At 47.5% G+C, this 17400-nt stretch overlaps 1 protein-coding gene across 1 annotated transcript in view; it reads left to right on the top strand.

The window, feature by feature from the left end:
- The window catches only part of LOC144682841 (transmembrane protein 182-like), a 68803-nt gene that overhangs the window by 12652 nt on the left and 38751 nt on the right, over positions 1–17400 (top strand). The window contains exon 2 of the mRNA XM_078545626.1: positions 17217–17393. Within this exon, the coding sequence (XP_078401752.1) occupies positions 17217–17393 (177 nt within the window). The remainder of the gene's footprint in view (positions 1–17216; positions 17394–17400) is intronic.

Genomic DNA, 17400 nt, shown 5'->3' with positions numbered 1-17400 from the left:
CAACAACATGGTAAATTGCAAATTTACTTGGATTATTAGCTCAGAATTTAAACACCAGGGATGACTCTCAAGACTCACTTCTGCTCTGCATCCAGCTTTTGAATATGTTTCTTGTGTCACAATAACCAGGCTCTTCACATTACTTGATGTGTGTTCCAGCCAGAGCACTGTATAGTTTGATTGGAATTTTCTCTGACTTAAATTCTATTGGTTTTTCCATTTAAAAAAAAAATTCATTTGTGGCATGTGGACTTCACTGGCTGGGCCAGCATTTATTGCCCATCCCTAGTTGCTCTTGAGAAGGTGCTGGTGAGCTGCCTTCTTGAACCACTGCAGTCCATGAGGTGTAGGTACACAAACAATGCTGTTAGGAAGGGAGTTCCAGAATTTTGACCCAGCAACAGTGAAGGAATGGTGATATATTTCCAAACAGGATAGCGAGTGACTTGGAGGGGAACTTCCAGGTCATGGTATTCCCATCTATATGCTGCCCTTGTCCTTTTAGATGGTAGTGCTTGTGGGTTTGGAAGGTGCTGTTTAAGGAGCTTTGGCGAATTCCTGCAGTGCATCTTATAGATGGTACACATTGCTGCTACTGTGCATCGACAGTGGAGGGAGTGGATGTTTGTGGATGTGGTCACCACTGACCATTATTTTAAGTGGCATAGCTATATTAATTGCATTACACTGTAACAACACATCAAGATAACTTTGACAACACCGTGCAATGTCTACCACCCAGATGGGCAAGAGAAGCAAAATCATAGGAACAGCATCACCTCAATACACATACCAGCCAAACCTGGACATACATCACTGTTCCTTCATTACCACTGGTCAAAATCTAGGAATTCCTTATAGCACATATAGCAGGTGAATTCCTGCTATTAAATTCCTTCCTGCCGTCGCTTAAATTTATTATTTAAATTATTATTTAAATATAAAAACAATTAAGCAACTAACTGGATGAGGAGATTCCACAAACATCCCCATTCCCAGTGATGGAGGGGTCCAACATGTCAGTGCAAAAGACGGGCTGAAGCATTTTCAGCCATCTTCAGCCAGAAGTGCTGAGTGGATAATCCATTTTGGCCTCCTCCTGAGGTTCCAGCATCACAGATGCCAGTCTTCAGCCAATTTGATTCACTCACACCAGGACTGGATGAGTTACATCCAAGGATACTGAAGGACGTGAGAGTGGAAATTATGGAGGCACTTGCCATAATTTTTCAATCTTCATTAGAAGCACTGGTGGTGCCAGAGTACTGGAGAATTGCAAATATTACACTTTTGTCCAAAAAAGGGTGTAAAGATATGCCCGGCAACCACAGACCAATCCATTTAACTTCAGTGGTGGAGAAGATTCTAGATATGATAATTTGGAACAAGGTTATTAGTTACACAGATTTGTTAAAGGCAAGTTGTGTTTAACTAACTTCTTTGGGCTTTTTGATGAGGTAATAGAGAGAGCTGATGAGGATTATGCTGTTGATGTGGTGTACGTGGACTTCCAAAAGATTCAGTGCTGCACAACACACGTGTGAGAAAAATTAGAGGACATGGAATAAAAGGGATAGTAGCAACCTGGATACAAAATTGGCTGAGTGACAGGAAACAGAGTAGTGGTTAATGGTTGTTTTTTGGACTGGGGGAAGGACTACAGTGAAGTTTCCCAGGATTTGGTGTTAGGACCCCTACTCTTCCTGATATACATTAATGACCTAGACCTTGGTGTACAGAGCACAATTTCAAACTTTGTGGACAATACAAGACCTGGAAGTATTGTGAAATGTGAGGAGGACAGTGTAGAACTTCAAAAAGACATATGCAAGTTGGTGGAATGGGCAGACAAGTGGCAGATGAAGTTTAATGCAGAGAAATATAGATTTTGGTAGAAAGGATGTGGAGAGTCAAGGGTACAATTCTAAAGGGGGTGCAGGAGCAGAGGTGCATATGCGTATAAATGATTGAAGGTGGCAAGACAAGTTGAGAGCGTGGTTAATAAAGCATACAGTATCCTAGGCTTTATCAATAGGGACAAAGTACAAAAGCAAGGAAGTTATGTTAAACTTGTGTAAAATACTGGTTGGGCTTCAACTGGAGTTTTGTATCCAGTTCTGGGCACCACATATTCGGCAGGATATGAAGGCATTAGAGAGGGTGCAGAAAAGATTCACGTGAATGGTCCCAGTGATGAGGAACATTCAGTTATGAAGATAGATTGGAGAAGTTGGGACTATTTTCCTTGGAGAAGAGAAGATTGAGAGGAGATTTGATAGAGGCATTCAAAATCATGAGAGGTCTAGACAGAGTAGATAGGGAGAAACTGTGCCCATTGGTGGAAGGATTAAAAACCAGTGGGCTTGGATTTAAAATAATTGGCAAATGAAGCAATGGCGACATGAGGAAAAGCTTTATCAGGCAGCGAGTGGTTAAGAACTGGAATGCACTCCCTGAGAGCATGGTGGAGGCAGGGTCAATCAATGTGTTCAAGAGGGACTCACTGAACAATTTCTCCTTTAACTTGTCTCACTTCCTCCAAATAAAAGGTGTGGCTATGTGTACCCACATGGGCCCCAGTTATGCCTGTCTTTTCGTGGGGTATGTGGAACATTCCTTGTTCCAGTCCTACTCAGGCCCCTCCCATAACTCTTTTCTTGGTACATCAATGATTGTGTCGGTGCCGCTTCATGTTCTTGTCTGGTCCTGGAAAAGCTTATCGATTTTGCTTCCAATTTCCACTCCCCTCTCGCTTTCACATGGTCCATCTCCGACACTTCCCTTCCATTCCTTGACCTCTCTGTCTTCATTCCTGGTAATGGACGGTCTACCAATATTCATTACAAGCCCACCGACTCCCACAGCTACCTCGACTACATCTCCTCACATCCTGCTTCCTGTAAGGACTCCATTCCATTCTCTCGGTTCCTCTGCCTCCATTGCACCTGTTCCGATGATGTTAGCTTCTAAAAGGGCACTTCTGACATGTCTTCATTTTTCCTTAACCAAGGGTCCCCCCCACTGCAGTTGACAGGGCCCTCAGCCATGTCCGACCCATCTCCCGCACCTCTGCCCTCACCCCTTCCCCTCCCTCCCAGAACCATGATAGTGTCTCCCTCGTCCTCACTTTCACCCAACCAGCCTCCGCATACAAAGGATCATCGTCCGTCATTCCTGCCAAAACCAGCATGATGGCGCCACATAACCCTTCTGTCAACATTCCATAAGGGCCTTTTCCGCTGGGACACCCTGGTCCACTCCTCCATCACACTCAACTCCTCATCCCCTTCCCACAGCACCTTCCCATGCATTCGCAGAAAGTGAAACACCTGCCCCTTTACCTCCTCCCTCCTCACCATCCAAAGCCCCAAACATTCCTTTCAGGTGAAGCACTGACACCCTCCTCCTCCTATGGAGCTGGACCTGCTGGGGTCACAGGAAGAGGGGATTTGGATGGACCCTGAGGCTACTCTAGAACTAGGTTCCACTGCTGTGTGTTTCTCTACACAGCAGGAGGGTGTGGGTGAGCGCTCAGTAAGTGCTCTGGGAAATCTCAAATTAATGAAACATGATGTCTAAAGGGTCAGCTATATTTTATAACTCTAACTCCCTTACTTTCAAGGCTGCTCTTTAACAAAGGCTCCCATGCAGGACCTTAAAGCGCAACATGTTTCTGTCACCCAGAGGAGTTATTTCCTGGGTACAAGCCTTCCAAATGGCTTCCTAACTCTAGTAAGGAATGATTTGTTTATATACACACATTTTAATGACTTTGTTGATTTCTTTAGGGACTTGCATGGTTTTAATTGGCTTGCTTTCCAGACATTTCCCAGCATTTAATTCAATGACCAATTCTATTTGGAGTAGGCATCCTTAAGCTAAACTCCATTTTGAGAACACATCAAACAATTTATGAGGAATTCTCCCTCTAATGTGCTCTAGTTTCCAAAGCGGGAACCAACAACTAATTAGTTTGGAGGGAAAAGTGCAGAACCAAGATTGATATCACTATAGTTGCACCTTTATGGAAGACTTGGATCCATTCACCAATCACACCCTCTTCTAATTTTAACATGCTGGTGAATCGCTTGGAGAAAAATATTGTAGGGCTTTACCAGCCTCATTGCTGCCTAGAGGCCTAGTCCTAGCTGATCAGTGAACATGCTGAGAAAGTGCCCGACACTAAAGAGGCTCTCTGACTGATATAAATCCCTCCCTCACATGACTGTAGGCGTGCCAGAAGGTGAGGAGCACCAAGCAGCTACTGTAGTAGTGGATGTGCCACGAAGAGTTGCTGGTCTAGCACATGACCCAGCACAAGGAAGTACAAAGTCAAATTAATCCCAATCAGCTCCCGCTATGACCATGAATTATGACTTGGCTGCAGACTTCATTACAGTCTCGGTCCAAATGTGGACAAAAGAGCCCCCATTTTCAATTACTCCAATTTTGCCAGGGGCTCTTTGATGCCTTACTTCGTCAAGTGCTGCCTTGACATCCAGAGCAGTCGCTCTCACCTCACCTCTCGAGTTCAGCTCTTTTGTCCACATTTGGACCGAGACTGTAATGAAGTCTGCAGCCAAGTGGCCCTGGCAGAACCCAACTTGAGCACCATTGAGCCTTTACTGAGTAAATGCAGCTTGATAGCACTGTGAACTATACCTTCCATCAATTTGCTAATTATCAGGAGTAGACTGATGGGGCAATATTGGCCCGATAGCATTTATCTTGCTTTTTGTGGACAGGCCATACCAGGAAATTTTCCACATTATCAGCTAAATGCCAGTGTTGTAGCTGTACTAGAACAGCTTGGCTAGGGGAGCGGCTTGTACCACAGCCAAGTATTTCAGGGCCCCTAGCCTTTGCTGCATCCATTGCGTTCAGCTGTTTCTTCATATCATAGAATCATAGAATAGTTACAACACAGAAGGAGGTCATTTGGCCTGTCATGTCTGTGCTGGCTCTCTGAAGGAGAAATTCACTTAGTGCCACTCCCCTGCCTTCTCCCCACAGCCCTGTACATTCTTCCTTTTCCGATAATAATCCAATTCCCACTTGAACGAAAACAGAAAATGCAGAAAAACTCAGCAGGTCTGGCAGAATCTGTGGAGAGAGTCACAAGAGTTAATGTTTCAAGTCCATGTGACTTTTCTTCAGAGCTAAAGAGAAGTAGAAATGTGATGAAATTTATACTGTATAAGGGGGTGGAGCAGGTGGAGCAAAATAGAAGGCCAGAGATAGGTGGGAGCTCAAGAGAGATTGACAAAGATGTCATGGACACAAGACAAAGGAAGTGTTAATGGTAGTGTTAAAGATTAAAGAAGGTGCTGATAGTGGCATAAAGATAAGAAAGCAGAATATGTTGATCGCAGAACAAGGGTCAGTGCTCTGTGAAAGCACAATGCAGAAACCCTGTGGTGGTAGTGGTGGCGGGGGGAGGGCGGCAGAAAGGGATAAAAAACAATTAAAATTAATAAATAAAAATAAATTTAAAAAATAAGGATAAATAAAAATTAGATTAAAAAAGGGTTAAAGGTCGAGAAGATAATTCATGGTCATAGCGGGAGCTGATTGGGATTAATTTGACTTTGTACTTCCTTGTGCTGGGTCATGTGCTAGACCAGCAACTCTTCGTGGCACATCCACTACTACAGTAGCTGCTTGGTGCTCCTCACCTTCTGGCACGCCTACAGTCATGTGAGGGAGGGATTTATATCAGTCAGAGAGCCTCTTTAGTGTCGGGCACTTTCTCAGCATGTTCACTGATCAGCTAGGACTAGGCCTCTAGGCAGCAATGAGGCTGGTAAAGCCCTACAATATTTTTCTCCAAGCGATTCACCAGCATGTTAAAATTAGAAGAGGGTGTGATTGGTGAATGGATCCAAGTCTTCCATAAAGGTGCCACTATAGTGATATCAATCTTGGTTCTGCACTTTTCCCTCCAAACTAATTAGTTGTTGGTTCCCGCTTTGGAAACTAGAGCACATTAGAGGGAGAATTCCTCATAAATTGTTTGATGTGTTCTCAAAATGGAGTTTAGCTTAAGGATGCCTACTCCAAATAGAATTGGTCATTGAATTAAATGCTGGGAAATGTCTGGAAAGCAAGCCAATTAAAACCATGCAAGTCCCTAAAGAAATCAACAAAGTCATTAAAATGTGTGTATATAAACAAATCATTCCTTACTAGAGTTAGGAAGCCATTTGGAAGGCTTGTACCCAGGAAATAACTCCTCTGGGTGACAGAAACATGTTGCGCTTTAAGGTCCTGCATGGGAGCCTTTGTTAAAGAGCAGCCTTGAAAGTAAGGGAGTTAGAGTTATAAAATATAGCTGACCCTTTAGACATCATGTTTCATTAATTTGAGATTTCCCAGAGCACTTACTGAGCACTCACCCACACCCTCCTGCTGTGTAGAGAAACACACAGCAGTGGAACCTAGTTCTAGAGTAGCCTCAGGGTCTATCCAAATCCCCTCTTCCTGTGACCCCAGGAGGTCCAGCTCCATAGGAGGAGGAGGGTGTCAGTGCCACACAGCAGGACCCGGAAAACAGGCCGGGGCCCTTCAAGTCTTGGCCCTCCAGAGGATGCCAGTCAAGATCATCACAGACAGAGCTTAGGGGTCAGCAGGCTGCCTCCATCTCTGCTGTGGATGTCGGGGGAGCACCAAGATGTTTTGGCAGGGTTAGAAAGATCAAGACTATGTAGTTGCACAGCCTGGGCATGGGTGTTAATCACTAACATCACTAGTGATGTTCACTATTGTACATTAACTCCCAAGAATATCTCCTTGCCTATGGCTCCTTGTTATGATGAGCAGTGTTCCTGTCACTCAGATGTGAAACCTTGGTTCCTGCACAAGGTAAAGGCAGGTATGTCAGTCCAGGGCTTCTTCCCTGTGCAATGTGCAACCTTCAGACCAAAGCGATGGTCCAGCTTCACACTCACTGGACACATTAGTGAATCCTGCACCTCAATGGTGCTTGTCATTGCTGCCAGAATACCATGGGCAACCGTCACAGAGTTCTATCATTCTCTCTGTGTGCTCTCATCACCTTTAAGGTGGGGCTGGCCTCCCATCAATTCAGCAGCTGTAACCAGTGATGCTGTGCTCCTGAAGAGGTCAGGTGCTGAAGGCTGACAAAGGATCAGGTGCATTTAAAGTTTCACGGCTGCCTCTTCATAATATGACTCTGATCACAGAGTGCAAGTAAGCTGACCTCAGCTAGACAGGAGTCAGACTTTCACAGAGGCAATGTGAAGCTCTATGGTGTGTTCTCACTGCATGTCATCATCATCCTCTTGCAATCTAGTGACTATTTGGGCCTCCGCTGCATCTCCATGTCATGACAAGCACTATCTGTAGACTTTGAGTCTGGCGAAGTGCCTCCAAGCGACAGCTCATTGTGGATCATCAGCTGCATATGCAGCAGGCCATGCTGCCCCTTCATCTTGAGGGAGGTGCTCCTCCCTTTACCGAGCCAGGCACCTCAGGGACCCTCTTCTTCTACTTCTCTGGTCTCTGTAAGCCATGAGGGATACGGTTAAATCACCAGGCTCCATGATCCTGATGTTCACCTCCTGCAGGATCAAAGAGGGAGATGCATGGGTTGGCATATGTGCCCTAAGAAGCTCTCTTGGTTGAGTCTGAAGGCCCCTTCAGGCTTGCGGGAGAGTGCTGACCATCACTTGGATGACCAGTGTACTCAATGACTGTCCGAAACTGCACCCACCTTCACCCCACTCCACTTGACCGATTGCTGGCAGCTTCAGCCACTGGACTGCATGCTGTGTTCTCATCTCAGGTGCAGGCATTCTCCTAACCCACAGTACAAGACTGCATTGTTAGCTTGAACCATAATGGATACTGGTCCAGACCTTAATAAAGGCATTGCAAGGGGCTGTGAGCGCCTCCTCCAGTGCTGCACCATGGCCGCCTGTCACAAGGGGATTGTACTACTTGCCCAGTCAGCCAATTGTTCTGCTGCCCAAGGGGTGAAAAGCTCTGGAACATTTGGTGGCACTTTCATGCTTTTGTGTTGCTTGTGTGGGCAGAAAAGCTTCAGGGGCCCGACTCCAAGCCAATGTCAATGGAGCTGCAGCTGAACGGTCTCAGCTGTAGAAGAATGCTCACTTTTGACAAGCTTTTCCAAGTGTGTGGCTGTTTCCCTCAACCCCCCTACCCCACCCCCTGTCACGTTCTTGAGTATTTCCTTCAGTCTGCCTGTGCTGCTTTGCCCCCCAGCACCACCACCCGCCCCCCCGGTCTAATCTGCACTGGAGTCCATGCCCAGCGCCGCATTGAAAGCCAGCTGGGAAAAAGCGACTTCCTTGTGCCCTTGCGAATGCACAACGCCTCTTCCTTGATGTCCTTCAGACGATGCCCGCGAGCGCTGTGCAAGGTTGTGTTCACTCATCTCCGAATTCCCCTCAAAGTTCAGGTTGCCAGGTGCACGCCTTTTAAAGGCAGAACGTCGTTCTGAAGCCACACCGACGCGGGCAGTAAGTTTGACGTGGGGGATGATCCCGGCAAGCAGGGCTTATAATTATATGCAACTGTATTAAACTGTTGCTCCCAACGTGCTGTGACAGGAAACGCGGCCCGCCATTGCCGGGTGGAATGGACGATCACAAACTGGTTTCACAATGGCGTAAAACTGATTTTTGGCCTTCTCGCCATATTGTTGTCACTCCCCCCCCCCCCCACCCGCCATTACGCGTGATGCCAATGGGGCAAGAAAATTCTGACCTTAGATTCTCTTAGATTTCCTTTACCTTTCTTAGTTGTAGTTTCTCCTGATAAATAACAGAATGTTCTCTTTGGGTTTTTTTTGCCTTTTTCTGCGGTATTCTTTGCCTAGAAGATGTTGAAGGGTACCTTAAGTACAAATATATCAGGACAAACAGTAAGAGGTTATAGAAGTCAAACTTTATGGCTACGTCACCCAGTTACAGGTAGAGGTACATGTGCCATTTAATTGTACATGTTGTCTATGATCGAAAAAGGTGAGTTGTGCATATGGTTGTTTCTGTTAGATCAGAGATTCCAGGAGGAACAGATAACACCAAAAGAGCATATTAATTTGATGTTTCAAAAGCTAATGCTGCAATTCCAAGCAAGCAAGTTGCGACACTCCTAAGGGCAAAGCTGTAAAAGTTCTGGAGACATTGATGACCACCACATCAAAGCCATTCAATGGATTAACTATCCAATGCTGTTAACTTGGCAGTTTTCTCAGGATTTAACAACAACCAAACCAATCTGCAATTGTCTCAGATGCTGATCTCAACAATAGTTTAATAGTCAGTGATTCAGTTAATGCTAAACTACAGTGATACACTCAGCTACTTTTACAATCTCTGTTAACCAATTTAAATAACTCTATTAATTATTTGTTTAAATTACTAGTTGACCTTAACTACAAGATTTACATCTATTAACTGTTTTGCATACTCAATATTGAATCTTAAATTATGATTTTAGTCAATAAATAATTGTTAGTGCATGACTTGTTATCTGACTTCTTAATGACTTGGCAAGAAAGGGTTAATTAATTCATTCTGTAGCTTCTAGGTATTCTGGTTGAGAGATGAAGGTAAATGCAAATTTGATTGGAACTGGGTGCTGCAAGGCAGTTTGGTGAACCAATTTAGGCATTGTTAATTCCTAGATTTAAACTGGGTAGTAAACCAAAATGTTTTGTAGGGAGGAGTTATAGCAAAAGAGCTAAGCAATCTTCTGAAAGCATTCATCTGACTCCTTGACATATATTTGCTGGGATTCCTCAGTGCTCATGTGGTTTAATCTAGCTGGACACTTCAGTGAAGCTGGGGATGATGTCTTTCAGTTGAGATGTTAAATTGACGCTGATCTACTCTCCCAGGTGGATGTAAAAGATCCTGTGGAATTATTGAAGACGAGTGAGGGGGTCAGGTTCTCTTGATGTTCTGGCTGATAATTATCCCTCAACCAATGCCACCAAAACATTACCCGAACATAAATGTTTGCTACTGTTTGTGGAATCCTGTTATGCGCAAATGGCTGTTGCATTTCATTACATTTAAACAGTGAGTGCACTTCAAGAAAACTTCATTGACTGTGAAGTGCTCTAGGGTGACCTGAGGATGGGAAAAGGACTATATAACTGCAAGTTCTTTCATTTTTTTAAAACAAATTTCCTGGGGTAGAGTGCCTTTAGATAAGTTGTCATGTACAACTGCATTGATGTTGTTAGTAGACTCCTGTGCAATATACGTTAGATCTTGCAAGGTGCTGTAATGGCTGTAAAAATTGTTGGTGATCAGAAATCATCTTCTTAATTATGGGCTAAATTGAAGCTGGGATCCAAGGCTGTATAACTGAGGGTAGATGAGTTAGCCCTGCAACCCAATACATTCTGCTCAATCTTTGCTGCCACCATCAGCTTCTACTGACTCATGCCCTGTGCTTCACCCAGCGAGCTTGGGTCATATTGCCTACCTGGTCTCCCAGGATAGATGTGCCTTTGCTGGCATTTATTGTGACTTTAGTGGATGACAAAGAATACTGTGAACTGCTGTCTTTGAAGCCATTACTTTAATGGCCTTAACAGGCACTTTAATTGTCAGTGGGTGTGCTGCCAACTCCCGCACACGCCCGCCAACCAAAATATCAACTTCATTTTACGATCATTCAGATGTCATCTGCTTTCTTATTAAGGACCTGATTCTGCATTGTTGCAACTGATGCATATGTATCTGGTGGTTCAAGTAATGAGAATTGAGTAATCAAGAATTTGAACAAAGAAGCAGTCCCAACAGCATGCTATATTTGCTCTGATAGTTATCTTTCTAGATGATCATGCAGTAGCAAATGTAAATAAAGTCCAGGATATTGTGCTTGTTAGGTGGGCAGGTGCCCAACCTGAATGATCGTAAAATGATGTTGATATTTTGGTTGTCGGGCATGTGTGGGAGTTGGCAGCACACCCACTAACAATTAAAATGCCTGTTAAGGCCATTAAAGTCCCAATTAAATGTTATTTTCCAATGACCGTCCAACCTTATGGTTGGCAGGCATGCGAAAAGGCCAAGCGGCCTGTGTACTTTTTAGGAAATCTCATCCATGGGCACGATGAGGTTTCCAACACCAATTAAAAATAAAATAAAAATTTTAACATTTCATTAAGAACATGTCCCTGCTCATGTAACAGAGTCACGTGAGGGGACATTTTTTTAACCATTTTATAATTCTTTATTTTTCATGTTTTATATCTTCAGCTCCCTGAAGCAGCTCTGTGCCTCAGGGAGCTTTTCCAGCATGCATGCACGAACTGGCGCTTTCACCATCCACGCCTCCCCCCCCCCCCCCACCCCCCCACCCACACACACAACGCAGGCAGTGCTGCAGTGCGCATTTCACGCTGGGCGGGCCTTAATTGGTCCACCAACGTGAAATCGCGGTCCGGCCCCGATTGTGGGCAGCAGTCAGCTTCCTGAGTCCCCCCTGCCCAGCCTGCCCGACGAGGGAAAAATGCTGCCCAAAGTCTGATGTGCTACAGAACCATGTACAAATGATAGTTAGGAAGAGTTGATTCCTGAGGGTTTAGCGTACTGCCTAGGTCCAGTTGTGACAGGGTAAGAGGAATGAGTTAGTGGGTTGGATATTTTGCCGTCTATTCTGCTTGGCAGAAACAAAAATGTTTCTCTTTACACAAATTTGTTTCCCGGTCTTATGGATAATGGACACTACTGTTGTCAGATACCACTAATCAAGCATTTTATTAAGCATGGGAACTGGACAGTGTATTTCTAATGAATGGTCTGGCTGATGGTCTGAGGTTGTGGCATTTCAGCACATGAACTGGAAATTCCTTCCCATTGCATTTGGATAATTCAATATCCTGAAATGTAAAACTTTCTAGCAATACATAATGGCCAGAATTTTCCGGCTGACGTGTGGGTGGCGGAGTCCACACGTCAGCACTTAAAATGTTGCATGCCGACGTCAGCGCATGGCATCGCGATATTTTGGTCGGCGGGCGCGCCAAGCCATTAATTGAAGGTCTCATTAAGGCCCTTAACTTGCCAATTGTCCAGGATTTTGAGGGGCCCGTGCAAACTTTGGGTCGGCGCACGGCGCAACAGGCCTTAATAAAACTCATGCAATGCGGGATATGTGGACTCAGAAGGGTGGTTCATGTTTTCCATTAAGTTTTAATTGCTGAAAGTGTTTTAAAGTTGCCTGTTTGATTGTTAGCAGTTCTCATCGATTTCCAAGAGCTTTTTGTATACTTTGAAACCAGTCTGCAGACAGTAATCTCTCTCGGGCCTGCAGCTTTCCGGAGGCCTCCATTTAGCCTGGGGATATGGGTTCTGGCCTCTCCACTGGAGGCAGCTCCCCTCAGGAGGAAGGGAGGGATAGATTAAGGAGGAGGCCAGGACTGGACAATCAGCCTCCAGGGGAGCCACCTATGGGAGGCCAGGTGCAGGCACAAGGAGCGCTGGGCCAAGAGGTTGTCCAAGGTGGAAGGGGCCACAGAAGATGCCACTATCCTGCTGCCAGGGTATACAGGTGGCGAAGCAGCTACCTCAATATGACTGAGGTGCAGTGCCGAAGGATGCTCCGACTCTCAAGGGAGACAGTCAACTATATCTGTCAGATGATTGGCCCTGAGATCTCCCCTATCTGTATGGGTGGACACCCCATGCCAGCGGCTCTGAAGCTCACAGTTGCCCTCCACTTCTATGCACCTGGCTCCTTCCAGGGCTCGGTGGGTGATCTTTGTGGTGTCTCCCAATCAGCTGACCACACTTGTGTCAAGCAGGTTACAGACGCTCTGTTCAGATGGGTATCGACTTTCATCCACTTCCGCTGCGACCAGGCAAGTCAGACACAGCGAGCCAGAGGCTTCGCGGCCATTGCTGGCTTCCCCCGTGTCCAGGGTGCTATAGACTGCACACATATGGCCATCAAGGCACCAGCAGGTGAGCCCGGTGCCTTCGTCAACAGGAAGGGCTTCCACTCCATGAACGTGCAGATAATGTGTGATCACAGGATGCTGATTCTACAAGTCTGTGCAAGGTACCCAGGCAGCTCCCATGACGCCTACATCCTCAGATACTCCCAGGTGCCGGGCTCTACAGTGCTCCGGCTCGGCTGGATGGTTGGCTGGTGGGTAATAAGGGCTATCCCCTGCGAAGGTGGCTCATGACGCCTCTCCGCCGTCCAAGAACAGAAGCTGAGCAGCGCTACAATAGGAGCCACGGCACCACAAGGGCTGTGGTGGAGAGAGCCATCAGTCTTCTCAAGATGCGCTTCCGTTGCCTGGACCGCTCTGGGGGCGCACTCCAGTACCCACCAGACCACATCTCTGTGATAGTGGTAGCACGCTGCGCTCTGCACAATCTTGCACCTGAAAGGGGGGATGCAGTTGATGATGAAGACCTTGACGCCCTGGATGAGGCTGCACATGATGAATCCAGCAGTGGCTCACAGGATGAGGAAGCACAGGGCGATGATGAGGGGCAGCACGCCGACCTGCTACTACACCAAGGAGGCAGAGACATCTGGGACAATTTAATCCAATGAACCTTCAGCTAGCTCCACACACATGGATCAGCAGGACCAGCATTGCCTGGCGCTTCCACACGTGGCACTTAGGTGCTACACCTTCCACCTTATCAGCTGCAACTAAGGGCTTAGTACAGAAACATCAATGTCCACTCAAACACTCAAAATATTTCTGTGAAAAAGAAAAATGCACCACAAACGAAACACCCTCAGCAATGGTAACAAAAGTGGACTTAATTATGTCTAAAAAAAAATCACACAATTCTCCATTCCAATAAGAAGAATTTGGGCCTCTATTCTAAGGCCAATTCAAAATCACCAGTGACATATCCGTTGAGTGCCTAACGTGCCTTATGCTTACGTTTGCGGGTGCTACGTCTAGGTGCCGCCCCATCGCTCGGAGTGGCTTGTGAGACAGCCTGCTGACTCTGTTGTCCTATTGGCCTCGATGACCTTGGCGGGCGTCCTCTGGCCCGTGGAGCCTGTGCTGGCCTCGCCTGAGAGGGAGTGGCCAGTTCCAGAACTGGCACCTCCCCAGTTGTCGCAGCCTCAACGGAAGAAACGCTGACTGGCAGAGGGGCAGAGGAGCTGCTGCCCTCATCTGGAGCGCCCTGAGAGGAGCTCGCAGCGATGACAGGCAGCTGCTGCGCCGACGTGAGGTCCCTTTTGACCTCCCTGCTCACCGCAGATGCATGGGCACCGAGCACCAATGCTTGGTGCCATCTCCCACATTGGGAATGACCACCAATGATGAGTACCACTGTGAGGGCTTGCAGGTCAGAGCGTATCCCAATCATAAGATGTTCCATCCGATTGAACCCCCTCTCTATGAGAGTCACCAATCTTTCATTGGAGGAAGCCTGAAGCTCTGCCATGAGGGCCAAACCTTCACGTGCACTCTGCCTGGATTCCTCCATCGCAGAAAGCAACTGAAGCATTCCCTCATGCAACCCTGCCAGATGCAAACGCACTTCCTGCCACCTGTCCTGCAGCTGCTGCATTGCTGACAACTCCAAAGGCACGTCATCAGTGCTGGACTCAGCATTTACCTCATGCCCTGCAGCCCTCCGGCTGCTGGCGTCATCGGCACTCTCTGCCCCTACCGTCTCCTCCAGCGATCGTGATGTGCCCTCTCCACTGTGACACGGAACACTAGCCGACCCGACAGTAAAGTCCCCACCGGGGTGTATGTGCCTGCGCTGGTGCCTGGCTAGCTGAAATGATGTGCCGCAAGTTGCACATGTTGGGCCTCAGGTGTGGAGTGGGGGCTGCGGTGCCTTTGGGCGTGTCGCTCTGGTGGTGATGCTGAAATTAACAACAAGGACAGTACATCACTTAGCGTACAGTCAGTTAAAACTTTCATCCCTTTCCCCCCCAGCCTCATAAGTCGCTCACCCTTCAAGACCCTAAGGAGATGAACATTGGTGGGGTGAAAAAGAGTCAAAAGGAGCCCCAACCATTAAACACACATGTAGACAGGCTGGTCAGATGGCCTCAGGGATGCCACATGGCATGTTATTTCACATTGGAGTGGGGAGAGTGCAGAGGTACCTGACCTGGATGCAAGCTGGCCTGAATAGTTTCAGGGCTGAGGAAACATCGCAAACAGTTGCGACATTTGCCGTGAAGCACAGGAGATTGACAGGTCACATTATTGACCTTCATTCCGTTAGGAGGGGCATAGACCGGGTGGGCAGAAGGCAACATTTCCCCTTGACGCAGGGATGAGTAATGTGGTGGCATTTATCTAAGTTAAGTGCCATGAGGTTCACAGCTGAGGTGCTGAGGACCTTCTGGACAGAGTAATGTGGGACGCATTGGCTGAAAGGGTGGTGAAGGTCCCAAACCCCTGAAAATGGAATAACTCTTTGGTTGTGCAGCAGCGATGCCATGGCATGTTAGCCCATGGGGAGAGTGATCACAAATGGGATAAGATGACTTTGGAAGTTGGTGGAGACACGATTCCTCAAGGGGACGAGGGTCCCTTCTGTATGACCCACACGTCAGAGTGTCTCAGTCCGTGAATGAGCAGTGTTTCAGCATTAACGATTACAACAACCATTAGTGGTTTGGATGGTGGGCAGACAGAGTGGATGGGACTGTGGACCTCAAATATCTGGCCACTGGACCCCAGCCTCGCTGCCCCCGGCCACCCTAGCCTCTTCCCTCCTGCCTAGCTCCATGGCCTGCTCCTCGAAGGGTGAGAGGCGCTGGAGGAGGGCATGCCCACCACCAGTCCTCTGGCGCTCCCATGAATTGTGCTGACTTTTTGCCTGCAAAACAGAGAAGAGGATTTATTGGGGCTGATCGCTCATGTACTCTGCACTCGCATGCCACACCCCAACCACAGTGGCCCATCTGATGCCTCCAGTGGCTCCTGTCCACACTACTGGTGATCAGTCCCCAGAAGATAGTACGGCTGGTCCCAACCCCCTCACCCAACGGACACCTTGGACACATTCGGCGTCCATCACTTTGAATAGCACATGGGTCTTGGCGCCCATGGCAAGGAGGCATAACTAGGGGCGGCGCTGAGGCCAGCAGATGGCACTTAGGCACAACACCTTGAGGCACATCTTGCACCATCTCATCAGCATCAATAAGACATGTGTTGGAGTTCTGAGTATGTGTCTAGCGGCCTCCCCTGCAGGTTGCCCCCAGACTACTCAAATGCCACAAACACCAACATATGTTGCGGGAAGAACCCTTCTTCTCCTCAACCACTAAGGCTGATGTAAGCATGGTCAGTACCCATTTGCCCACCCAGCATGCGCCAAATGCCCAATGCAGTAATGACAGCAAGATTGGGGCCGGGGGTTGGGGGGGGTGGGGGGGTTCAAAGGCTAAGGCTACCTTCCGGGTCAAATGGCCAAGGCCAACATGGTACTCACCCATCCAGAGCGCAGCAAATCATTGAATCTTTTTTGGCACTGGGTGCCAGTGCGCCGCACATCATCATTGAACTGACAGCGGCACCCACCTCCTCCCACGCCTGCCTGGTGACATGGGGGGGCCTTCCTCCTCCCATCCTCCGGATACAGCAGGTGCCAACGGATAGACACCTCTTGGAGGAGGACAACAAGGCATGCATCAGAAAATCGGGGGGGACAGTGGCCCTCCCCGCTGGCCTCTCCTGCAGCCTGCCCCCCTCCTCCTGCTCATGCTCTTCTGCATGCACAGCTCCCTCCCTCTCTCCCCGAGTGGCCATGGTGCACTGCCTCAAGCAGGCTGCCTGGCCACTCTTTATACAGGCTGCCCGCTCCCCATTGGAACTGGCGGTCTGAGGCCGCCCGCCCCCACAACTATTATCCCGTTCTCCACAGGGGTCGCTAACCCGCTGGGCAGGACTTAATTGGCCTGCCCGCGGAAGATGGCAGCGCGGCCCATTTCTTCAGCTGCAATTGGCGGCCCGCCTGCCCGACCGGCAAATGGAAAATTCTGGCCAATAAGTGGGATGGAATTTCCAGTTCATGTGCTGAAATGCCACAACCTCAGGCTATCAGCCAGACCATTCATTAGGAATGAGCTGCAGCTTGACTGTATTTTTCTGTTCAATATTGTGCCAGTGACTGTGTGAATTACTTAAATTAATGAAATTATTGAGTCTCACAACAGCCTTGTTCATACCTGCATGTAATCTTAATCAATTGGTATCTCCCTTCTAGGAAGCTCAAATTGCAGCAAAAGTGAAACCAACTCCAATCCTCGGTCAAATGAATAATCTGGCACAGAGTCAAAGTGAACATGAAGAGCCACTGGAAGGACATGTTCAAAAACGGAGTATTGCTGAAACGATGAAAAAAATCAAACATTTTCCTGGATCATACAGCCTACTCAACAAAGTAAGAA

This window comes from Cetorhinus maximus, chromosome 7, assembly GCF_964194155.1.
Source record: "Cetorhinus maximus chromosome 7, sCetMax3.hap1.1, whole genome shotgun sequence".
Lineage (NCBI taxonomy): Eukaryota > Metazoa > Chordata > Chondrichthyes > Lamniformes > Cetorhinidae > Cetorhinus > Cetorhinus maximus.
This window is presented reverse-complemented; position numbering and strand designations above follow the sequence as displayed.